Source organism: Lathamus discolor, chromosome 6 (assembly GCF_037157495.1).
Source record: "Lathamus discolor isolate bLatDis1 chromosome 6, bLatDis1.hap1, whole genome shotgun sequence".
NCBI lineage: Eukaryota > Metazoa > Chordata > Aves > Psittaciformes > Psittacidae > Lathamus > Lathamus discolor.
In genome coordinates, this window is record NC_088889.1 from 50,646,856 (window position 1) to 50,672,639 (window position 25,784).

General features: G+C 40.2%; 1 protein-coding gene across 2 annotated transcripts; it reads left to right on the forward strand.

The window, feature by feature from the left end:
* The first annotated feature begins 1,227 nt into the window (after nucleotides 1-1,227).
* Nucleotides 1,228-25,392, forward strand: LOC136017992 (choline kinase alpha-like). Of its 2 annotated transcripts, XM_065686808.1 has the most exons (12): nucleotides 1,228-1,709; nucleotides 5,638-5,749; nucleotides 12,879-12,932; nucleotides 17,017-17,130; nucleotides 17,741-17,874; nucleotides 18,142-18,246; nucleotides 18,617-18,675; nucleotides 20,307-20,394; nucleotides 21,264-21,372; nucleotides 21,845-21,951; nucleotides 22,278-22,359; nucleotides 23,979-25,392. In XM_065686808.1, the coding sequence occupies exons 1-12, from the start codon at nucleotides 1,378-1,380 to the stop codon at nucleotides 24,036-24,038; spliced, it is 1,356 nt and encodes a 451-aa protein (XP_065542880.1). In that variant the 5' UTR covers nucleotides 1,228-1,377; the 3' UTR covers nucleotides 24,039-25,392. The 2 variants fall into 2 exon arrangements, with proteins under 2 accessions (XP_065542880.1, XP_065542881.1); XM_065686809.1 differs by lacking the exon at nucleotides 12,879-12,932.
* The last annotated feature ends 392 nt before the right edge of the window (nucleotides 25,393-25,784 follow it).

A 25,784-nucleotide genomic window follows, 5' to 3' on the forward strand; every position in this document is an offset into this window, starting at 1 on the left:
AACATATCAGGCACCATTCTCATCCCCGCTGGCTGCAGGAGGGCCAGGAAAGCTGTGGCTCCTTCCAGCTGGCTGTGACATCACCGCTCTGACACTCCTCATGTGCTTCCAAGGACTTTAAGGCAGGCGCTGACGTTTCCTGTAACAGGAGGAGATCTTTCCACTGCCAAAACCAACAAAGAAACTCACACTGCATGTGGAAGTTATTTTTCTCCTTGTAGCTTACCTTTGTGTACAGATAACTCTTTTCTTCTGAGCTTCGTGTGGCTTACCTTTCTGTTCAGATGTGATTTCCTCCCGAGCCAAGACAGACCAGTTTACTACGTAGGCATGAGTCAGCCCTCACACGAGGGCTAAGAAACTCAGTAACTTTCCGTAAGAAGCAGTTTTAAATAAACATACTGCTGGTTGCTGTAATCCACTCCGTGCAGCACAGACATTCCCCACGTTTTTGTGGCAAGCCACGGGGGTGAACGACAGCAGCATGTTAACACAGCACAGCCAGCCCCGAGGGTGCACCGGCTCACCGAAGACGCAACGAAGGCGGCTCCTGCTGCTGCAGCTCCCTCCCTCTGCCCTCGGCGCTCACCTCCGCTGCTCAGCCCCGCACACCGGTCGCGGCCGCGCTCTGCCTCTGACCTCCCTCCCCGCGTACATCCGCGGCCGGCGGGGGGCCGAGCCCTCAGCAGCGGGCGCAGTGCTTAGCCCAGCGGGAAGGGGAAGCGAGACCGCACGGGATGTAACGAGCCGCGCCGCCACGGCCGTGGAAGGCAGCGGAGAGGCTCGGCTCGGCTCGGCTCGGCTCGGCTCGGCTCGGCTCGGCTCGGCTCGGCTCGCCGCGCTGCGCTCCCTGCCCGGGCCCGCTGCGACCCCGAGCTGCGCGCGCCGGTCGCCGAGGCAACCGGGGATCGGCCAATCGCCGTGCTCCGTTGCCCGCCCCTCCCGCCACAGAGGGCGGCCGCGACGACGCGAGCGAGCGAGCGCCTCGTGCTCCCTCGCGCGCCAATCGCCGGGCGCCCGGGGGGGGGCCGGCGCGCGCGCGCGCGCACGCGCCTCGCGCTCGCTCGCCGCTTCTCCCTCTTCCTCCCCCCTTCCAACCAACCAATCCACGTCCGCTGCGGGCTGCAGCCGAACGCCGGTATCCAATCAGGGCGTGAGGCGAGAGGGCCCGCGTGCCGGGCTGCCTATAAAAGGGGGGGCCGGGCGCGAGCGCGCTGCTCACTCGCTGCTGGCGCCGCTGGCAGCAGGAAGCGCGCGAGGTGTGGGAGCGACAGGGCGCGTGAGCGGTCGCGCTCTCTCGCCCGTCCGCCCTTCGCCCCAACGGCCGCTGTGCCCCGTCCCCGCTGCCGTCGCCACCCCGCCAGCCCGCCTCACGCCATGAAAACTAAGTTCTGTAACGGCGAGACCAACCCTTCCCCGCTTGGGCTCCTCCTGGGCTGCAGCTCCGGCGGGGGGGCCGTCGTGCTGCCCGCCGCCGGGCAGCCCCCCTCGCCGCTGGCTCACGCCGACCCCGAGCGGAAAGACCCCGTAGCGGCGGGCAGGGGTGGGGGTGCCACGCCCCCCGCTTCAGCGATGCTGCTGCCGCCGCCTGGAGAGGAGCCGCCGCTCGACCCCCGGACGCGGCGCAAGGCGTATCTGTGGTGTAAGGAGTTCCTGCCGGGGGCCTGGCGGGGGCTGCGGGAGGAGCAGCTGCGCATCAGCCCCATCAGGTCAGCGCCGTGGACGGAGGGGGGCGGGGCCGGGGTCCGAGCCGCTTCCTGAGGCAGGAGGTGTGGGAGATGCGGTTCTCTTTTCTCCTTTTTTTTTTTATTGCAATCCTTCTAGATTCATAATCTGAGCGGAGCAGGCTGGCTCCCGCGTGGGGGGCGGCTGCGCATCCGCCTCCCGCTTTCGTTCTTGGTGCGGCAGGGCGAGGCCACCTGGACCCGCCGCCTCGGTGCGGGGAGTCTCGCCCAGGGGCAGGTAAAAGGCTCTGGGTTCGTTACGTCAAAGCACACCGTCCCCAGCATACCCCATCCACCCGCCCCGCGGGGGTGGTTGGTGCAAGGTGGCTGGTGCTGCAGCGCGACGGCAGCGCCTCCGCCCTGAGCGGGGGGAGGGACCTTGACGGTAACAGTGATGGAGCCGGTAAAAACCACCGCGCCGAGTGCGGAGCTGCCTCCTGGCTGTAACAGTGCCTTTTGGTGTGGCTTTTGGCATGGTCCTGGCGGTGCTGAAATTCAGAAGTTAGCAGGTACATGCGGTGTATCCGTGATCTGAGTCATCTTTTTATATATAGAGTAACAAGTACTTGTGACTCAGCACGCTGGCAGCAGAAATATGTAAATTGGGGATGTTCTGGAAGCCCTGTGTACTGTGTTTGACAGCCTTGCCTTTGTGGAATTAAATAGTCCTGTATGCTAGCTAAACCAGTGTTAGCTCAGACTTGTCTTTTTACAGACTGCTTGTCCAGCGTCTGAATGCTTGATCATTCTACCTGGGTAAGTGTAGAATTCACATACAGTTTCAAAGAATATGGCTGTAAGAGTCTTCCCTTGAGTTTCTAGTTTGCTTTCCTAGTGTTTCTACTTTTATTGATACATGAAATACAAGGAAGTCTGCCCTCAGTTAGCTAAGAGAGCATAAACTGTTGGCAAAGTGCTGATATGTAAAAGTAAAATGAAAATCCATCAGCCTGATTTCTAAATGTAATTTAAAAGCCTTAACAAAAAATGACCCACGGATTAAAAGTTAGTACAGATAGTATTTTTAGATCATTTCTTCTCACTTGACATGATCACAGTTAAGTTTATGAAGGGGAAGAATTTTTAGGAGATAGATACGTTCCTAGGTAGTAGGCTAGTCTGACAGTGTCTGTAATCTCACTATCTAAATTGTTTTCATCCTTATTAGTATGTACTTCTGACTTTGGTACTGATTTTCTAAAAGTTTAGGGTTTAGCACAGATATTCTTGCTTTTTTTTTGAAACTTTCCCTTCAAGACACCACTTCAGAATGGCTTGTTGGTTTCTGGATTGGGAGGAACAGAGATGGGCTGCAACTTGAGAATGTGTAAAACCGTGCTAGCTGGCAGTTGTGTTTACTTTGGCGAAAGTCTTCTTGCCACTTTTAGATATGTAGAATGCATCATATTGGTTTGCTGATCTAGTTTCACAGAAGGCAAGCACTCTGCATTCTCCAATATCTGTCAGTATTGCCATTTTTTCTGCATTAGTGCAAATCATGTTCATGAGCAGCTGTTAGGCACTTCCCAACATAGGATGAAGGGGTCTAGTCCTTACTCTTTGGGAGCAAAGAAACAGATTTGCATCTATTGAGAATGCAAATATAATAAGGCACACCTAACTACTGTGTCTGTGCTTTGGGGAAAGCTACAGAGGCTTTGAAAGTAGGTGACCATTTTGTAAGGTCTTCTCTTTAAGTAATTTGTAGCAGTAGACTAACTACTAGCTTTATCTGTATTAGTGACATTTGCCCTTTTGACCCTTAAGCAGACTGCTGAATCTGTTGACCTTTCAGGAGAACAATACCTTTTATTAGACTTCCATATAGATTTACTTAATTAGTACCTTTTTAAGTCTTCAGTGCATAAAACTGTAGTGAAACTTCTGTTCAATGGAGTTCAGCCTCAGCAAGCTACTCCTGTTTGGCTGGAGAAGTATAAAAAAAATGCACTGTATGTAGGCTGAGCATGTGTTTAAATAACATAATTGTTCATGATTTTGCTCTCTTTCAGTGTTTTTTGTAAAGTAGATTTCAATGTGTTGCAATAGAAGTTCAATAGAAGAACTAAAGCATACATCAGAGGCTTAGAAAAGATAGGGAACGGCTTTCAAAAAAACTGTCTAGCACAGTTAAAATGAAGCCAGAGATATAGCTGGTATAACTAACCGTTCTGATTGCATCTGAATAGTCTGGCTTTGCTTTTCGCTTGATATCCTTTCCGTCTGTCTGGTTTTTCTACCTGTTCACTTTCATGGTTCAAAGTTACTTCATATCTCTTGTCTCTAAACATCCTTTTCTGGATGCCTGCCAAGCCACCTGGTTCTCTTCAGTCTTTATTGAGCATGTGTGCCGTGGCTGGTTTACCCGATTTTCCTGAGATTTTTTTTCCCTTCTCAGATGTTGACTTTGGATATGTAGGCCAGTATTCCTTTTTTGTGTTGTCTCCCAGTAAATACAGGTTGTCTACTTTTTGGTAGCCTTTTCCTCCAGAGAGTCTTTACTGCTTCCCCACTGTGTTGTAAGAGAACCCAGAAAAAAATTTGAAAAAGCATTGAGAGGAGTGTCAGGTTAGGACTAAGAACATTTTAGGTGCTGCATTTTGGATTTGCCATGGATTCATGAATCAAAGCTTACTGCAAGGCAATATTAAATACATATGTTTTGGGTGTTGTGAAAAACTTCATTACTTTGTGAAGGAAATCACAACATGCCAGGTGTTTTTTAATATTATTCTAGAGTTACTGCTTTGAGTTATTTAGCATGCTACAAGTAAAATTACTTGCTTTTAAAACCTGTGCTACTCATCCCTTTTACTGCTGGCTACTGTATTTGGATTGTATCTGGTTTTGGAAGTTCTTCCTTGTGTGATGTGACAGACAAGTTCTTTGGTGGTTTTTCTTAAGTAGAGCTGATTTGCATTTCTGTTCTGCAAGTACATGAGACCCGTTGGTACTTTGTCCTCTTAAGAGAGGAAGAAGTAATAGGGGAAAATGTATTGCAGAAGGGGAATCTGAAAACTTGCTAATGAACACCTTGGTAAGAAGGTGCAGAACGACAATGTAGTAAATAAAATGTGGACTGAGTAGACTGGTTTTCAGCAGGCTACTAAAAATCAAGAAACACAGCTTATCTAACCTGGTATCTATCTAGCTTTATAAACCTGTAGAAAAAAGTGCTGCTACTTTTTGCTCTAAGAACAGTGTTGTTAAACAGTGATTGTATGAAAAGCCAGCATGGTTGTATAACCCCTGAATGACTGAAGCTTGCATCTTACCTGGTAAGATTCTGAGGCTGACTTCAGATTTGTCAAATACATAAGCAATTTCTTTAAAGAACTGCTTTAATTGTGAATTTCAAAATTGAAAATTACTCATTAACAATAAGTGTAAATAAGACTTTTATCAGTGGTGCTGTAGCACAGGTATTCAGGTTAAATCTTCATAGCTAATCTTTGTAGCTGCCATCCAGGTGATACCTGGATGCCTAGCTCTTAACTTAAATTTAGTGGCTTATACTCACTGCATGGGTTTAAAGTTTATTCTGCTGTTGCCTTGGTTGGTTGTGCAACCAGTTATACCTTATAAGACTCCAGCATCACTTCCTAGAAGTCCTGAAAATAATTAGTAAAAGCCTACATATTATCTTAGTTGCCTGTATATTTTTTTTCATAGCTTGGGCTGTAATTTGGATCTATAGGTCTTGATGGTGAACTATACGTTAAGAAACAAGAAGCTTCTGATTTTTTTTTTGAGGCCTTGTATTGTCATGAGTTACTGGTACTGCTGGATAATTGTTTCTCAGAGTAGGTCAGGTAATAGTACTGAAAGGATGATTAGTGTGCCTCCAGTTTTTAGAAAATCAAACATGGATGCTCATCCAAGTTAGCTGATAAACTTGCTTTTCTCTTTATAGAGGTGGCCTCAGCAACATGCTGTTTCAGTGCTCACTACCTGATACTATTGAGACGATTGCAGATGAACCACGGAAAGTTCTCCTGCGCTTATATGGTGCAATCCTGCAGATGGTGAGTATGTGGAGTGCTTTGGGAGTGGGAGGGTTTCTGTAGCTTAATTGTAGTATTTTTGGAGATCTTTGTGACACACCAGGTGTGTGTGGCTTTATCCTTTCGGGAATGTGTTGTAGTGGGGTAGATTGCTAGTTTAAAGCAGTTTTCTTTACAGTTCATTATTGTCTAGAACTTACACTCCTTTCCATACAGATCCTGACTGGTGTGTATCAGCTGAAGGCTCATTTGCTATTGGTTTGATCAGTAATGTTTTGTTTCTGCTGTTAAGCTTGGACTGTGGTGTTTCAGAGAAGTCATTAAAGATTGCTTCTGTACATTGTGTAGGACTTTGACATAACTAGCAAGATTGCAAGAGACTAAACTGCTTAATTTTAATCTTGGTAGCAATGGATTTTGAAGACTAAAGTTGAAGGCTTTGTCAAACTTGTACAGTGCTCAAGCATTTTATTAGATCTCATGGGTAATTGTGTTGCTGGAAAACCTGATCTATAGTGCTAGAATAAAAATGAAGCACACACATCAATACCGTACAGCCATCTCATTCCAAAACATGCTTTCCTAAATGTATGGCATGCCTCATAGCTGGCATAGAAGCTTAACCAGATGTTTGTTGAACTCTTCTAATGTTACCTTTCTTTCATTTGATTAATAAAATGTAGATAGCGTAGAAATTTGTCAAACCTGGAGAAGTGGTTGGCAAATCTGTTTCAAATTCTAAGGTTTTAAATCAAGAACATTTTGTAAGGTTATCTCTTCTAAAGCTTACAGGCTGTTTCCATAGAACTGTACAGCAGATATTGTTACCCATCTCTGCTAGACACTTGATTATATTGTAAACAAATAATCCAAAGTGTTTAACCTTAAGAAAAATTGCAATTTCATAAAATTGCATTTTGGACCTTAGCAATTATTTCTATTTGACTTGGGCCAGTCTGGATTTATTACCATTAATTTGATATTTTTCAGTATTTGGTCACTTGCTTTGAAAAACTGATCTGATATCTGCAGGAGATTGACTGTTCTTGAAATTTCAGCCCATCCTTCCCACTTCTGCTGCATTGGCCAAACTTACTATTAACAGATCTCGTTGGATATTGTCACTTAACTGGCTTTATAGTGTTTGTTTATTATACAATGTGAGGTATTAACTTTCCCATGGCAGCAAACTTTACCAGAAATATGTAAAAAAAAAATATATATATATATATATATAAAAAAAAATTCAGTGGCTTGAAATAGCATGAAATGCTTGGCTACACCACCATATGTGTGTTGGGAAAGTTAAACTGTTAAACAAGAAAAGTGTGTAGAAGTTCTTTAAGCTTAAATAATTTTCTCATTAGTTTAGAGAAACCAAAAGCGAAGTGAAGAAAAATACTGCTGAGAAACTGTTTTCTAAATGACTCTAAATAACAATCAATGTTGATGTGAAGATTTTTTTTATTTTTCAGAAATGTTAGTGGCTTTAATGTAATGTGAACATACATGTAGAAGGCTTGAGTAGGAGCATGGGCTTTAAAATTCCCCCAGTGATAGAACTGCTACTGCCCAAGACCTGTGAAGAAATGTGGCCTTTCCCTTGTATTTAAAAGGAAAAGACTCGAATTTGTTGCCCTCTTTTTCTGAGAGTTGGTTTTTTGTTTTTTTGTTTTTTGTTTTTTGGTTTTTTTTTAACTTGCCTTTTCTGTGCCCCTGTCCACTGAGGAAATCAAAATAAAATTTGGGGCTCTAAAATCAGAACTAATTTGGTTTGAAAATTGAAAGTGTGTTCATAACTTTCTAACCTTTCTACTCTTGGTGTTGAAGGATCTTTCGAGATGTCTAACTTCCTTTATTTCCGTAGTGGCAGTGAAATGACTGCTCTTGTTGGTGCAGTTCTCTAAAGGTTAAGTAAGCAGAGAAAGTCCTAAGGTAAAACTTTCAGATTGCATTGAGGTTCACAATTTTTGTCAACAAACATTTGTCTCTTCCAGTCCCTCTACCTTAAAAGCAAGTTAAAATATAAGCAAACTGTTTTTATTGGGGTATTTTGGAAACCTCATTTAAGATTCTTATGAATTTCTGGGTGGCATAAGCAGAATCTTAGGTCAAGCCTGTTCAGATGGAGTAGCTTGCTATTTTTTTCTTTTAGTAATGTTGCTGAAGTTTAAAACCCTATAGAAATTAAGGGACACTGCCTAAATAAGTTGAGTTTTTAGACTTATATTAAAATCGCAATGTGATTTTTCAGTTACTTAATTGTAACTGCCACTGGGTATTAGTTACAACTTGTTAGTTTGAGCCTTTGTAGCATGTTTTAACTCTTGTCCATTTTACTTCCTGTTGAAATTTGAGCACAAAAACAGTCATAATACCAGCTCTTATTTCTTTACTGTAAAAGCAAGAGATCTGTAGCAATCTGCACCAAATTGTACATACAGAAGGCAAGTTGAAGTTAAAATTTTGAATACAAGTGAAAAATAGATACCTGATACTAACCTAAGAATGAATGATAACTGGCACCATAATTCTTTGAGCCACCTTTTAAAGGAACCTTTTCTGCAGTTTGAAAATAGCCCCAGTTTGCTTATTATGAATCTTGGAAGACACAAATGTCAGTACATGAAACTCATCCAATATAAACCATGCCAGTTAGCTAAAGCTGCCACACAGGGAAGGCTTTGCCTTCCTCTGTCATATCTAATATGTTTAAGCCAATTTTTTGTGTGCATGACTGTTTTGGGGGGTGTTGGAGGGAGGTGAACTGAGTTGGCCTGGCCATTATTATGAATGGTCACACTGGCATGGGTGTTTTAAAATCAAGGACTTCTCTTGAGTATATCCTTGAGCAGAACATACTTTTTTTTTTTTTAAGACAAGTATTTGTGCTTGTGACAGGTTAAAGTACTAACCACATTAAAACTCAAATGTTTGAGGCACAATGCAGATATGTTTTACATTGTAAAAAGGGAAATGTCTTACTCTGCTTCACTTATTCTTGCTCCAGCTTAGTTGTTAAATTTAAAGGGGAACATTGAAAGTAAATGTAAGTAAAACTTCCTCAAGACAAAGTGTCTTTAACTGTTGGCATTATCAATGTTAAACTGAAAACAAAAAGTTCTCCAACAATATGTCCTCTAATGTTCAGACTTTCAAGATTGGATTTCATATGCAGATCATTGTAGTGTTTCTACTTAAATTCAGAACAACAAAAACTTCCAACATCTTAGAAATGCTGGTAGGATTTCAACATAAGATAGCATTAGCAAAAGAAAAAAAAACAAACAAACAAACCCCCCCTCAAATTAAGGTGAATTTCTTTGAGATTCACCTATCAAAAGGTAACTTGGGGACTGATTCCCATTCTTTTACACATGCCAAAAGAACCTTTTACTCTTACTCATTGGGGCTCTGTTACTTGGCAACAGACTAAACAATCTTGTGTATAAATGAGGAAAACCAAACCAGTATACCTAATGTTCCTCTCTGGTCCTTCAATTACTGTGAGCAGATGCAAAATAAGTATAAATGGTTGCCACAGTTCTGTGGTTAATCTCCTTCCATACCTGCCTTGCTGCCTTTTATTTTTTTGTAACTAAATAAAATGCAGACTGCTGTGTAACTGTAATTCTGTAATTATCAACGTCTTCTGTGGTTGTTGGTGTCCATGTCTGTTTGTAGCATGGAGTAACTACAAATCCCTGGCACTGGCAGACGGCTTGACAGAAACCAAGCACCTCTTACGGGGATATATTTGTGTTGGGTGGCGTTAAGGGTATTCTGGGGGTAATGTACCACTTTAGTTGTATATGCATGTGTTCTCTGCTGCAGGCTTGCCCATGCGATCGTGCCTAGAGCACTCTGGTTTCCAGGTGACAGACACGATTCACGGTATAGTATGAGATCTCTGAAGTTGGAGCATTCTCTACAGCTTTCATTTTCTTTAGTACTGGATTTCATTATTTAAAAAGAAGGCTTAAGTAGCACCAGCTACTGTCTGTCCATCTGAATGTTTACAGCAATAACAAAATATCAAAGTACTACTACCCCTTCCTTTCCTCTGCTCCCTCATAAGAGAATGGTAACTTGCAATGAAGAGGATTAGAGGTGTCTTTGTGGCTTTTTTAGGACTTGAACTGTGGATTATTCTTCACATACTGGATGACTCTAGGACTTCAGCAAATTGGTATCAGATCCTTCAGGTCTGGCAGGGATCAGCGATCAACCTCAGATTCTTAGCAGGAGAAACAGTTATTGCTGAATCTAAAACTGTGTTCCCATTCTTGGAAGTTCAAATCGATGTCTTCAACCGCTTCTAGAATTAGGAAAAGTTTCTCCTGTATAGATTGTCTTTAACCCCTCAGGCAGTTCTTTGTAATGTGTTACAATTCCTTGTGTATGAATTCCTAGGGATTTGTCTATATGAAAGTATTTCAGTATTTCGAAGTATTGAAAACTACCAAAGCTGAGTAAACTCAGAAAAATGGAGCTATAATGTAGGATTCAAATTTGTGGGCCGAGCTAAGGGTTATTTGGAAGAAAAAAAAAAATGGAAGTTCCTCCTCTATACAGAATTCTCCTGCGAAGCATCACTTGAGATTTTTGATTAGGAGCTCATCTTTCAACTGTAAGCAATACATTTTGGATATTAGGGAGAAAATTAGGAACTTGATTTTGTGTGTCAAACTTCCAGATGTATAGAAAGTCTGGTCATCTTCTGATCACACATCAGGAAATGTGCAGTGTCTCAAATTCTAGGACTTTCATCTTTTACCTGAAGCTTCCTCCCTTAAAATCAATTTACATGATCACAAAGTAGACTATATAACAACTTCTGTTGTCTGCACAAATAGCTGTCCGTCCTTACTAAAATTGTAGTGAGCTTTCTTGGTCTGCTTTGAGAATAAACCTTCCCACAATAAAAGTACTGAATAAACATTGAAGAAATCTTAAGGATGTAGAACATGTCCATTTTAAGTTAATATTTACATAGTGATTTAAAACCTTCAGCACTTATTAAATCATTCTCATATTTGAATAATTTAAATCTCTTCATTACTGCTGAAGTAAATAGCTCCCAGAGTAAGTTGGAGTGAGCTATTAGTTCTTGTGTAAAAACTCAAGTTTTTGTTGATGTAGCCAAGAACATGAGCTAAATGTGTAGATCAAATACCGCATGGTATGTTTCACTTTGAACTAACGTTTTTGAGGATAATCGTGCAGCCAGAAAACAATCCTTCCTACCACTTCAGTATCAGTTAAACTCTTAAACTTCAGTTAAATAAAATTGCATCCTGCGTACTTAATTCTCCTTGACCACATGTACTGAAGGCTTTCCTAATTCTAGGCTGAGTACATGGCCACTTCTGAATACTGATCCTCTCCAAGCTCCCATTCGTATTTGCAAGTTATTTACAAACTACTTTGTTTTCATTCTCCTCTGGACACTAATGCTCCATGCTGAGGGAACAGAAAAGAGGAAGGGATGCTGCAGAAGTCTCCTTTTCTGAAGACTCTGCAATACACATCCTTAACTGTCTTTCTAATGGTATGGTAGATGCCATTAGGTGATCTCCAACAGTAATTTGAGGTGGACTTGTAGAACTGGTGAGCTGTTTATACAGTATGACTTCTGCAAAGTGGATGCCAGTTCAGGTTCTAGGGGAAAGCCTTATCTGCTTACCTTCTGATGAACTGAACCGTTCTGAGAGCACCATTAATCAGGAAAGACTCCTGGATGGTGAGTAACTTTCTGACTGTTCAAGAAAAATCTGTAAGATGCAAGAGTGGTATTGATGTAGGACATGCTTGTTCAGAGAAGCCTTCTGTAAATCACTTTAATACTATTGAGTAGTTATGCATTTAGCTTTAGTGAGTATGTTTTGACTTTATTAATTTCCTTGAAAGAAATACAAGCTAATAGTAGTTTTCATATTGTCTTGTTTTAAATGTATTATCCTAGTGGAATGGGAAGTACTTGCTGAAAGACCATCGATTCATAACTATACTTCTTCTATGCTTCTGAAATACTGTAACTATATAGCTTGTGTAAATCATTAGCTCGTTGTATTGTACGTAAGGCAGCTGGTGTTGCTTAACTGTATTCCATTAAGTTCATATTTCCACCCTTTTTTGGACCTCTTAGAGCTTTGGAACAGAAAGGTATGCACCTGGTTCTATAAATAAAATGTTCTGTTCAGAAGGTGGAGATGCAGGCTACCTTTATGGGGCTTTAAAGCTAGTCTGGTTTAAACAGTCAACAGTAGAATTGCAACATAAATAGCAGCCACAAACTGTCACTAATTCTAAGCAAATATTTGCTTTCTCTTCTCCTTGCCGTCAATCCCTTTAAAGGACAAAGGGCTTATTACATCTTGAATTTTAAATGTGCAGCTCTATTAAAAGCATGTGCCATTGAGGGCTCAGTTGCTGAGGGTATGGTTTGATACTCTGAAAGTGCTTTGTAATGATTGTTAACAATCCTAGCACAATACATTATGCATGGAGTTCATTGAACTTCATATACTGCAGTTTTTACTGAGACATCTTTAGCTTACATGGGCATTCATTTGAAGAAAAATCTTGGATTTGTATGTCCCGTAGTACATTGTACAGGTAGTCTAGACAGCATACTGTAAATAAGGAAATCCTGGTCAAAAGAAATTTGGAAAATCAGGTAATAAAGTGGTTTGCAAGCTTCATAACATGCCCTGTCTAATAGTTCTAAGGCTTCTGTGTAATGCATCTCTTAAGTGCTTTAGATGCAAGAAGAGTATCATCCCGGGTGTCATGCAGAGGAACTTAATTTTCTTAAGTTAAAATTTCCTCTAAGCTTATGATACATTGAAATCTTGTTTGGAAATACTGGGAAACAGTAAAAAAAAATACCTGAAAATCAGCTTGTCAGGCTACTTACAGGAGTGGCTTGATCTCAGTGGCACATCCTTTTGAAAGATTTTTGAATTGTTGGAGTAGTGTGGTGGTCAGAGGTCAGATGAATACTAGTGCCGTAGCTGACACAGATCAAGACAGTGTTGAGACATCTAGTTAATTGTAGCTGGCACTTCACCTCCCTTTGTTCTGGTGGTTGCAGGTTAATCATGTTAAATTTCATCTTCTCATTGTGTTTGCTTTTTCTCATTCATAGAGGTCCTGTGATAAAGGAGGGTCTGTAGAGTCTCAGAAGGAAAATGACTTTCAAGTGAGTAATTAAATTTACTTATTTCATGGAGTTTCATAGATGACAGGAATGTGGTGATCCTTCTTGTTCTAAACCAGTAGTTATTCCACCTGGTTTCTGGGCTGTACCTAGAAACTGTAAATGGTAATGATGAAATTGATTTGCTCATAGAAGTAACATTAGAATGTGAGTGTCTGTACATAGCTTGGAAAGATTTGAGCATACCACGTGAACAAGAAACACCAGTTCTACCCTAAATGGTTTCTCAGCGTTGTGGACACTGGTGTTAATACTGTTACGTATCATGCTAGGCTCTTTCTTTAGTAGAGGAGGATCAGTGCTCTGCTTTACCTAATCCGTATTTTAGAATACATTGATAAACTCTTCTGGGGAAAGTATGTACAGCTAGGAGAGGGAAAACTTCTCTGGAACATGAAGTGTTTCTGATTAGAATTGTTGTACATGGGTCATCTGTGTTCTGCAAACTCAAAAGTACTTGTATTTGGAACTATTTCTGCTCATGCAGCATAAAGTTTAGCTGAGTGTAATTTTTCATAAAACCATCTGAACAGAATTTGATAACTTAGATTTTTACCATAGAAGTATTTTTTCCAGTAAGGGATAATTGCAGCGCGTTAGCCAAATATTTTGCTTATGTACTGTCATTTTTCAGCTCTGTAATGGTTTTGGCAGTGATTAGGGAGAAGTACATTTTAGTTAAGTGCTGGTTTTCTCCCCTTGTATTTTTGTGCCTTCTGGGAATGCCATCTGAAACAGTTCAAGCATTTATTTTTATTTTCCCTAGGGAGTTGAAATTGGTTTTAAAATTCTTGTTGTTGAATGCCAACTTAGAAGCTTTGTTGAACTTTCAGTTTAGTTTACTGGAACAGCTTCAATCAGTTGAACAAAGACTGAACTGAAAAATGTAGTGATCTGATTCTTCAGTTTTCTTCAGAGATTAAAAATGGAGGTGGCTTGATTTTTCTTTCTTGCCCCAGTCCAGTAAAAAAAAAGTTCCTAAAGTTATAAAAGAGAACAAAAATCCAAACAAGTCCCTCCCTGGTGCCAGCAGCTCCTAGATACTTTGCAGTGCAGGAAGCAGAGCATTGAACTTCAGAACTGTATGTGTGTTGCCTGAAAATACTGATTCTTTGCTGGCAGGTTTTGTTTTCTACTATAAATCTCATAGTACTGGAACTTCACTGTTGGATCAGGGTACTTAAAAATTCCTGTCAGGGTAGATTTGTTAAGTTTCTTGAGTCTAGGTAAAAATTGTAGGTAGGTTTGATCGGAAGAGTCAGTGTCATTCTTTGGAAACAAGAAAAACCTCTGGGTAATCCCAAAATGTTCTGGCTCACTAGCAGAAGCATTGTAACTGTTCTGAGCTGCCTGGTGTTTGACAACTGTGACTAGTGATAGGGTAGTCTTCTGTCACCTCATAAGGTCTTTTAACAGATGCTATCTTTGTTTTACCTTGATTTTGCTATAGGTAGGGGTAATTTTCCTTAATATGGTGTATTTCATAGTGAGCTTTCTGTCAAAGCAAGAATAAAGAAGCTTCAATTCCAGCTGGAGTGTAGAAAGATTTTTTTTTTTTCTTCTTGCCTGAATGGGAGTTGCATATTGGAATAGTATTGTAAAGAGTGTTTATTTATAGTCCTTAGGTTTGAAATGCAACATTCAACTCCAAGAATTCATTTAAAAGTGTGAGTGGTCAAATCTTCTCCAGCAGCTTGTTTTAAATACCAGTGCTCATGGTTACATCTGTTTTGAAACTGATGAAAATGGAAAGCTTCATAGCTTAACACTCTAGATTGTTGTCTTGGCAATATAAGCATATTGCAAGGTATTTGAAGGCATTGAGATACATGATTTTTTATTTTTTTTTATTTACAATGCTTGATCCTTTAAAGCAAGTAATCAGGTGAACATTTAACTGAAGAGTTAGATACCTAGATTTGTTCCATGTCCATATGAAGTGGTCTGTAGAAATTTCTAATGTCCTTTAGGAGTTTATTTCCACAACTCTGACCTGACAGTAGTATATGAATTGGAGACTTGGGAAAAGGTCTAGCAAGTGCCACGAAGGAGAAGTGTTTCTGCCTGAGATACATAGATGGTGTTTTTCCAGAGCTCTCACTGGTCCTGTTCTGAAGTGACCATTCTGCTAGAGAAAGTTCTTTTGATGCTCTAAACTTGTCTTTTAGTTGCCCAGCATCAGAGAATTCAAACTTGAATATTCTTACACTTCTGCTTTTAAGTAATTCTTGCCTGTAGTTTTAAACCTTGAAGCAGATCTTTCATGGAGAGAAGCAGCCACCCTTGTTAACACTGACAGAAGTTTACAAACTTGCAGTCATGTGGCTGTGGATTATCTGAAGGTTCTAAATTTTTAATCATGTCAGAAATAGCCCATAAGTGCACTGCAGAGTAATTGGAAATTAATTGGTTGTCATTTCTGATGCATTAAGGGACTTAATGAAGAACATTTCTGTAGCAATTGCTGTTAGCCAAGTATCATGAGTTGATTTTTCAGTAAGATGCAAAACCAAGGAACTGATATCTTAATGGGATCAGCCCACAGGACTGCTGTAATCAGACTCTTATAAAATCTGGTGTTGTACCAGGCACAGACAAATTCAATACTGACTAATAAAGGAGTAGACACTCAATAACCTGTATCTAATTTGCTTTTTGGTTCTTGGCAGTGGGCTTCAGAACTGAAGTGAAAAGTTCAGATCTATGGTAGTGAGGGCAAATGAAATGATTAAAAGTATGTATCTTTGGCTCATTAGTTCTGCTTTGGAGTTGAAATGGGAAAACATTGGAGGACATGGATGCAATACATTCATATGCAGATTGCATTAAATTCCCAATTGATATTCTTGATGAGTCTTTATTGGAGTTAATGCCTCAGAGTATAATTACATGAGTCTTCTCTACACTTTAATAGGAAATGCTACAAGTTCTTGAAGATGCCACAAGGCCAGTAATAAAAATAATTTATCAACAGAGCTGCATGGAATGTACTCAAGGGTGGAACTTGTATGGAAGGAATTATTCACCGCCTGAGACTGTAATGACTACTGTAATGCAGAAGGCTTTGTAGTCTTGAAATACCTGAGGACTTTCTTAACTTTATGCTCTTAATTCTTAAGCTTAAGTGACATGGGTCAGACTTTGAGATGAGTTGCTTAAAAGTAGGCAGAGGCTTAGCAGACATCTAGGATTTGAGTACAGCTGGATTCCAATTAGCATAATTGCTAGAAGTAGTGATTTATACTGCGGTTTCTGTGTTTGTTTGTAGCAGATCTTACCCCTCAAGAAGGCTATACATCAATGATTTTAACTGTATTTTTGAGACATATTTAATATTTCTATTAATTTTAAAACTTTCATATTAAAAACATACCTGCTTGTGTCTGTTATGGACTGAGTTTATTGGTGTAAGGAAAACCTTGAAGAAAAATTATTGGAACTTGAGGTATGTTTGGAGATTGCAAAGGAAGAATGTTTATTCACACACAGTTGTTCCTTAGCAGGAGTTTAAATTATGTTCTCTTAAAAAAAAAAAGTTAATGTGCTGAACCAAAAACAAATCCTAAGTCATTCTTCTAAATGAAAAATTGGGTAGTTGTGCACTTCATTCACTTGCATAGTTAAAATGTCCTTTTGCGAGGCAGTGTTCCCGAGTGTGTTGGAATAGCCAAGGATAATATTTATAGTTCCTCTGCTGTGCTTCAATAGGATAAACTCCTTCAGGAAATGAATTTGCAGAGTTCCCACAGGTTAGGGAGAGGGTGTTCTGTGTTTTGCTTAGCTTTCCTTTGACCTGGCCCACCAACAGTACCTGTTAAGTGAACAGATTTTCCTCCTCTGGCTTTAAAATTGAAAGCAAAATATTTGTATTGCTTCCATGCTAACTAAGAGCTGTTATTAGTCAAGAAACTTTGGTTAGCAAAATATTGAGTCTGCTTTTTAAAGCTAACACTAAAATTTCTTGCTTTGTAGCGGGGTTCACCTATTGTGCACACCTACGATCATTTTTGTGTAAGCATCAATTAATGCTTTAACCTTTAAAAAAAAATTATTGTTTTATTTGCAGGGGGCAGAAGCCATGGTTCTGGAAAGTGTTATGTTTGCCATTCTTGCAGAGAGAGCCCTTGGTCCAAAGCTGTATGGAATCTTTCCGCAAGGGCGACTGGAGGAATTCATTCCTGTAAGTCCTGTTCATGATTAGTTAGTGGGTTGCTGTTAGCTGTTTTAATTGATCATGACAAGAAGGCCTCTGGACTGCCCAGAAGAGCAGGGATGTGCGAATGAATTACTTGGCAGCCTGTAGTCATTGCTAGTAGTAATTTGATACAGTCATAGTGGGTGCTGGAGAGCCCAATTATAGCTCTTGCCAGGGAGAGATATCTAAAAATTCTTCAGCTGTAGCAGGGGCTAATAAATGGAGGTAAAAAACCTGTTAGATACCAAACATAGCATTGGAAGCTATGGAATAGCACTTTCCAGTAACAGCAAGAGCAGATGCTTTTGATACTCTTACATATTTATACCCAGTCTGCTTTGAAGGTATCTTTAGTGTGAGATGTGATATTGCTCAGGCCTTAATCTAGAAGAGAATTGACCAAGTCGTAAGTAAGCTAGGGTGGCTGGCTCAGCTTTCCCAAAGACAGCAGTTTTATAAGTTCATTTGGGATGAAAAAAGTGTATTGCTAGAGTACTTTCCTAGTATTTCATACTATATAGAGACTAATGCTAGTGTTTGTAATTAATGACACTTTTCATTAACTATGTTTAAAGAATACTGTATTTTATTACAGAGCAGGAAACTAAGTACTGAAGAACTAAGCTTACCTGACATATCTGCTGAAATAGCTGAGAAGATGGCTAGATTTCACGGCATGAAAATGCCATTTAATAAAGAACCTAAGTGGCTTTTTGGAACAATGGAAAAGTAAGTTATGCAGTATTTTAAAGTATAGAAAAAAGCAAACTGTTTTCGTTTTGATAAGATCATTTTTCCTGAATGCCTGAGACCACAAGCTCTCACTGTACACAGAAATTGCATCATAGTTACTTGAGAAACTTAAACTACCTCGAAGAGTAACAGTTTCTTTAGTATCTTTTTTTGAACTTTTTTTGGATTTTATCTTGGTATGAGAAGATTAATAAGCAATATACTTATTGTCACAAATGCTGTACTATTGTCTGTTCTTAACAGATACCTAAATCAAGTGCTGAGGATTAAATTTACCAGAGAATCCAGAACTAGAAAGCTGAACAAGCTCCTCAGTTACAATCTCCCCCAGGAAATGAAAAATTTAAGGTAAGCGTTATTTGTGCAAATTGGAAGGTAGTGGTAAACAAGTTTTACCATGAATTTATATACTTTTTCAAGCACATTATACAATATAATACCCTATATTAATTTTACTTTACAAGTTGGGGCTTGGTTTTGGTTCTGTAACCAAGCTGAGTCTCATATGACCACAAATTGATATGATCAAATTGCTGATCTGACTTGCTAATCAGTGAAGTCCAACTTTGTTGTCCTGATCTTGGGCTCCTAATTGAGATAATAGGGTCTTGCTAGAAATGTGCAGCACTTAAGATTCTTACAGCAAATTCCTTTCTTTACTTAAAAGTGAACCTGAACTTAGTAATTTGCTACAAGATCCTGTATTGCTGTTTTCCAGGGCTATGCTTGAAGCTACTTCATCACCAGTTGTATTTTGCCATAATGACTGTCAAGAAGGTAAGCTGATAGTACTTCATGACCTTAAGTGATATGCAGTGTTAAGCCTTTCTGGTCACTTGCTTGCTTTCTGAGAGGTAGTCATGTTGTTGAGGTACTGTCCTGTAAGATGACCTGAAGCAGCAGCCTGTGTGTGCACTCCCTAGTGTGCAACAGTTGCAAAGTCCATTGGCTTTCAGCAACTCATTGAGCTAATTAAGAGAATGTCTAGTATCATAAATGGATTAGCCAAGCCTGTATACATGCTGTGTTTGTACCTGTGAGTTGATGATGGGAGCCTTGTGTGTTGTCTGTTAAAACGGTACTTTTCATAGCTGTCTGCAGTATTACCTGATCAGGGTAGGATATACTTTAGGCCTTAAAGATGCTGAAAAAAAGTACAATGAATGGTGAAAATGGGAGACTAGAGTAGTTTGACTCAATAGTTCTCAGCTTGTACTGGTAGGAAGTATTAGGAAAACTTTATCCACCTCTTTTTAGTGTGCTCTGCCTCTGCAAGTCATGGAAGGCATAACAATTTTTCAGGCTTTTATCTAAAGAAATGAAAAGGAGGCGGGGCTAAAGGTATTGGATATGTTGTGTTTGTGCTCTCTGCCACCTGTACAGTGGGTAAGCTGGGCTGAGCTGGAACAATGCTATACGAGGACCATATGGAGGGCTGTTTTTTTCCTCAGGAGTCCCAGCCTTGTTAGCTAAGGCTGAAGAATTGGCCTGAAAAAGGATTGCCCTGGGGGATAAGCAGCACAAGGGGAAAAAGCCTCTGATCTGAGGTCTGAAGAGCCAGCTTGGTAGTGGGGTTTGAGGTCTCAGTGCTGCTGTGGCACCAAAGGAGTCAGAGCATGGTGTAGCGCTGGTGCAAGCTTTGTAACCTAAGTTTCCAAGGCAAGGGTGTGCGTGTGGGAAATACTATACTCATTCTATTTCTCTAAAGGTATGGTGTAAAGAATGGATGTACCTATGGAGAGGGGACAAACTATTGCAGAAATTGAAATTCCTGTGATTTAGTTACTAGTTGACAGAGACAAACTTGATGTCTTTCATATGAACTATGAGCAATTGACAAAGTGAATTGAAAGACAGGGAAAGCAGTCTCCCTGTTACAAAGGAAAAGATGAGATTTTCTGTAAGTACTGGTTGTGCCACATACTAGAATAGCAAAGTGGCTGCTATTCTAGAAAGCAGTCTGTGGCTTTCAGGCTGCTGAGAAGCAGTTCCTGTTCCAAGTGTAGTGTGACCAGTGATAGTGCTATGCAGGTATGAGAGATCTGCATAGTTCATATCTCAAGCTGTGGAAAGAAACAGTTCAGCAAGGGCTACTAAGGCTGACAGTGTCATTCAGGTTAGCTGCCAGCTAAACCCTGAAGAAGCAGGACTCTTGGGAGAACAAATCTGCCTCTGCCTGCACAGAAGAAAACTTTCTTCTTGTCAGCTTTACAGGGTTTATAGTATATATCTCAACTTTCAATGAGCTGGTATACAGTTAGTGCAACTTGGCTTTTTCTGTCATTCTTCTGTGCAGATATAAGTGATAGCTGGGATTATCTGAACAATATTTCTTAAGATACAGTATTGATGTTCTCCTGTTTTCCTGGGACTTCATTGAATAGGCTGTATTACCTTAAAATTTTCAGGTAATATCTTGCTTCTGGAAGGCAGAGAGAATTCAGAAAACCAAAAGCTGATGCTCATCGACTTCGAATACAGCAGCTATAATTACCGGTAAATCACTTTATTTTCCATTCAGCAGGAAGGTGTATTGCTATTTATGTGCTACAGTGAGAGTAAGTGCTGCTTATTCTGTCTATTATCTGTCAATTCTAGTGAATTGTGCTCTGCTGTATTAGTGGTGGACAGCAAACTATAACTAGGTAAACCAGCTCAGGTCCTGATGGTGTTGAGTATAGGCATACAGCAGAGTCAAAGCTGTTATAGCTCCTTATTTGTCCAGGCTAGAGGGCTTGTTTGTTTATGCATAAATGGCTTTTTGCTTGCATGTGAGTTCCTTTCTAGTGGGGGTATAAGAAAAATGGTAGATTGTGTATGTACACATATGAATGTAGGGCAGGTTTGCTTTTGCATTTTTTTTTCTTCATCCCTTTCAGATGGCTTTCTCATCTGTGCACAAGAGTAGTCCTAAGTTTTTCACTACATGGTTACACACAGTGCTTTCTGTTCTTGCCTCAGTCATCTAGAACCTGTGTTTAAAGGTGATCTAAATATGGAGTCATTTGGATAACTAAACATTAGTGTAGCTGGAACATAATGGAACCCTGAATTCCAGTTATGTGAAAGTGGGATATGTGAAATACTTTGAGTATGACCTTTTTGCCTGCAAAGCTGTTTCTGTTGTTATAAAAATTGGTAATTTAGTCTATTATTTTCATGTAGCTTATAGCTTTCATTCTTAATTGCCCATCTTTAATAATTGATTTTAATACTCTGCAAAATAAGTTGTGTTCTTGTCATAAATTCTCTACCTCATTTAACAAAACTACAGTAAGTTCTAAGTAGCCTTGTGGTTTAGGCTTGAGTAAAACAGATTGCTAGTATGCAAATACTGAGGTATTTGGACTTAATCTCTTTTTCAGAGGATTTGACATAGGAAATCACTTCTGTGAATGGATGTATGATTATACGTATGAGAAGTACCCGTTCTTCAAAGCTAGTTTTCTTAAATATCCTTCAAAGAAGCAACAGGTAGGCACATAAGACATAATTAATAAAATGCCAGTGTCTGCAGTCTTCAACTCCTTTTTAATTGTTTTGGACTCGCTCTGTCCCAAGACCTTTCATCCATGACTTCCTTAAATACAACACTCTGTAATCCTGACTTTGCTTTGAAAGTTGTGGAAACTTCGTGATAGCTATTCAGGATAGAATGTTTACTATGTGCCATGTAGATATCTACCACAAAAAGTCCAGACTGCAACTGTGAAATTAATTGGCAGTAGCAAAGTGTCATCTGTTGTCCTAATATTGTGATTTAAACCAGACTTTCAAGTAATTGGTAGAGCCACTATTAATCTTAAAGATAACTCCAGAACTGTTGATGTTTGGAAAAAAAAAAAAGACAACTTATTAAAAAGCCTGCCTCTTTTTGAAAGAAGCAAATATGTCTTGAGGCTGAGTTGTTACTCAGTTGTTCCTGAGTTGTTTATTTGCCTTCCAGCTTCATTTTATCTCCAGTTACCTGTCTGCATTCCATGATGGCTTTGAAAATCTGAGCAATGAAGAGAAGTCCAAACTAGAAGAAGAAGTGCTGATAGAAGTTAACAGGTGACTTGTCTTTCACAACTGTATCTTGGAACTTCCATTGTGATACTTGTTCTTTTATCTCTGAGTAAAGAAACTTCAGCCAAGAGAGGTTATAAGTGATTTATGTGTGGTAAAGAAAAGTTCTTTGTAACCTTTAGATATGTGATGTACACTGAGTGGAGTAAACAAAATACCATGGGGAAGCTAATGGAATTATTTTTATAATGTCATACCTGAAGAAAAGATGTGGACATCTCCAAACTAGGGAATACTATTCTAGCAGGATATTGAAATAAGGTGGTGTGACTTAGTTGAGTATTTCAATAAACACAGCCTTGCAATTTCAGGTTTGCCCTTGCATCACACTTCTTTTGGGGTCTCTGGTCTATTGTACAAGCAAAGATCTCATCCATTGAGTTTGGTTATCTGGTAAGTTATTTAATCAGTTTCATATAAGTAAAAAGTATCCTCTAAGTAACCTGTGGTACATTATCAGAAAGTAAAAGAGATGACCTCTCACTGCAACTAGTACCTTTTAAGTGGAGTAAAAAATTTAGCAACAAATTTCTTACTAGTTTGTGTAGTTTCCTTAGTGTAAAGAATATTTCAGATCCTAAAAGCTTCAGAAATTCTTCCTGTTATGTAGAGAGGTTATAGTCTTGTGTCAGGCCTTGCAGTGGTATGATGCCTTACAGTGAAATATTCTTCTGCAGTAAGACATCATAGAATCATAGAATAGTTAGGACTGGAAAGGACCTGAAGATCATCTAGTTCCAACCCCCTGCCATGGGGTGGTTGGAACAACACCTCACACTAAACCATGTCACCCAAGGCTCTGTCCAACCAGGCCCTGAACACCGCCAGGGGTGGAGCATTCACAACCTCCCTGGGCAACCCATTCCAGTGCCTCACCACCCTAACAGGAAAGAATTTCCTCCTTATATTCAATCTAAACCTTCCCTGTTTAACAGTTAACAGTTTTAACCTGTTACCCATTGTCCTGTCACTACAGTCCCTAACAAAGAGTCCCTCCGCAGCATCCTTATAGGCCCCCTTCAGATGCTGGAAGGCTGCTATGAGGTCTCCAAGCAGCCTTTTCTTCTCCAGGCTGAACAGCCCCAACTTCCTTAGCCTGTCTTCATACGGGAGGTGCTCCAGTCCTCTGATCATCCTTGTAGCCCTCCCCTGGACTTGTTCCAACAGTTCCATGTCCTTTTTATGTTGAGGACACCAGAACTGCACACCGTACTCCAGGTGAGGTCTCACAAGAGCAGGATAGAGGGGCAGGATCACCTCCTTCGACCTGCTGGTCACGTTCCTTTTGATGCAGCCCAAGATATGGTTGGCTTTCTGGGCTGCAAGTGCACACTGCTGGCTCATGTTCAGTTTCTCATCCACCAACACCTCCAAGTCCTTCTCCTCAGGGCTGCTCTGAATCTCTTCCCTGTCCAATCTGTGATTGCTCTGACCCAGATGTAGGACCTTGCAGTTGGCATGGTTACAATTCATAGGGTTGGCATTGGCCCACCTCACAAGTGTGTCAAGGCCCCTCTGGATGGCATTCCTTCCCTTCAGTGTATGCTAGCATGCAGTAAGTGTGAATTTGGAAGCTAAGTAGTCAAAGTGCACATGTAAAGACATGTTGAAGTTCAGTATGTAACAATACCTATGCCAGGTAACTTGTTGTACTTGAGAAACAGATCAGTCCAACTCTTGATACATGCTTAGTGTATGGTAAAGTGATATAACTTTCAGGTATTCTGAATATCCTGCAGGAGATATTGCAGAAGCTGTCCTTTTCAGGTTTGGATTTTTCTTCTGACATGCTGGCAGCAGCTTACAGTGGTAGAGTTGAAATAAGGTTGGGGAAATTTTCAGAAGCCAGAACACGTCTGAGAGATTATCCTTCCCAAAGAGAGCTAATTAATGCATTGAGATGATGGATTGGGAAGGTAGCACAGTTAATACCTTCATTATGCTTCCCCCTCCCAAATAAGAGCAGTCATCTGTTTACTGTATTGAGTATTGAATGTTTCTTATTTCTCCAGGAATATGCGTTATCCAGATTTGATGCGTACTTTGAGCAGAAGAGCAAGCTGAAGGTGTGAATGTGGGAGGAGTGGCCTGTTGGTTACTGTTTGAAGAGGGCAGCTGGACAGAACTTACACTGTGCTTAGGCTACTGTATCGCTAATGAAGGTGTCACTGAATTCCAGTTTCTTGGAATGCAGGTGTACAGTACTGTATAAAATGACTTGTTTACAGTTTCGTAAATACTTGGAATGAGGTTGGGAGGCAAAAGTAAAATGCAACAGTGCAATATCTTTAAATCTTTTTGATCTAGAAGGTATTTTATATTTTGGGAAAAACTTTACAGTTTAGTGTCAATATGCATCAGAGCAAACAGTGTTATTGTGAGTACATTTCTAGGGGGGGTGTTGGCATTCTGGTTTATGTTGTAAGTTGAAATGGTTATAAAAGATCATTCATTGTGGACACGGCCTCTCAATGAGAAGGAAAAGTGAAGGAGACAACTGTTAAACTGTGAAGTAGGCTTAAAATCTGAACTGTGATACTAGGTTCAACATGCCCCATGAACACTATCTTCAAAGCTGCTGATATGTTAAACCGCTTTAACCATAAAACAACTAAACACATTGAAGCAGAATGCTTTCAAGTGTTACCTACATATACATGAATGTTTCTCTTAAGCTGGTGTGCCTGTGAAGTATGAATGAACTTTGAACTGGACATTCTGGAGGAGTTTGTCTAAAATTGTTCATTCCATGTCCTTCAAGAACATACTTTAGCCCAGCCTGATTGTCTCTTAAAATGCTATGTCCTGCACAGGGGTTTCTGTGGGCTGACAGCAATGGGAAGAGAGTGCCTTGAATCGCTCTAGCAGCTCCCCAGATAACTGGATTGCAACTGACAATGCTTGTAATTGGAGCCCATCTCTCTTCTTGTGTTGCCGCAGTATATGGCTGTAAGAAATAGAGCCAAAGACTGCGGAGAACACTTCAGGAAATTGCTAATCTGCCTATCCAGAGCTTTTGTGGCTTGGGAGGTGCTTTTCTTGCACCTTCAATTGTCATCATGTTCCAGCAATCCAGTACAGTGGAGCATCTTGGGGGAACAATAATGTTTATATTGAAACTTGAGTATAATCTGTGTACATGTCATCTAAAAGATTTCTTTAGAGTTTTGGGAGCTTGTTTATTTTGAATGTTATTTGTTTGTGCTTTTTAACACACTGTATTATAAATAATAAACTTCTAAGTCTACCTTTTCTCACTTGTATAGCAGATACTGTTTCAAGCAGCTGAAAAAATGTGCAGCATTTCATGTACTGTATAGCATAACTTGTAAAAGCTGTTATTTTATTCTCTAGTATAGAGAATAATTTTCCATACACTCAATTATAAATACTTTATAATAAATATAAAGCACTTCAGAATATCAACTATGATGTTTTTAAGTCTTCGTTACATCTGCAGGATAAAATAGATGCTGGTTTTGGTCTTAATGTATGCTGGAAGTGCTTTCTTGCTTATCTTTAAAGGCAGACTAAGCTTTGGGCTCAATGATGCAGGATATATATCTTAACTGTCTGTAGCATTTATTGTAAATAATGTTAATAATGTGGGGAAGAAAGATGGTTAAAACAAGTGGTGAAAAGTAGACTGAAGATCAGCTTATGAAGTCTATCATTTGAGGTGGGAAAAGGTCTAGGCTTCAGCACTTTACTGTATCTGTCCTGTTAACTACCCTAAAAACAAAAGTTGTGAGCGTGGACTGAGTTTTACTGGCATACCAGATGAAGTATTTGTAGTATGAATAACCAGATAACTTCTC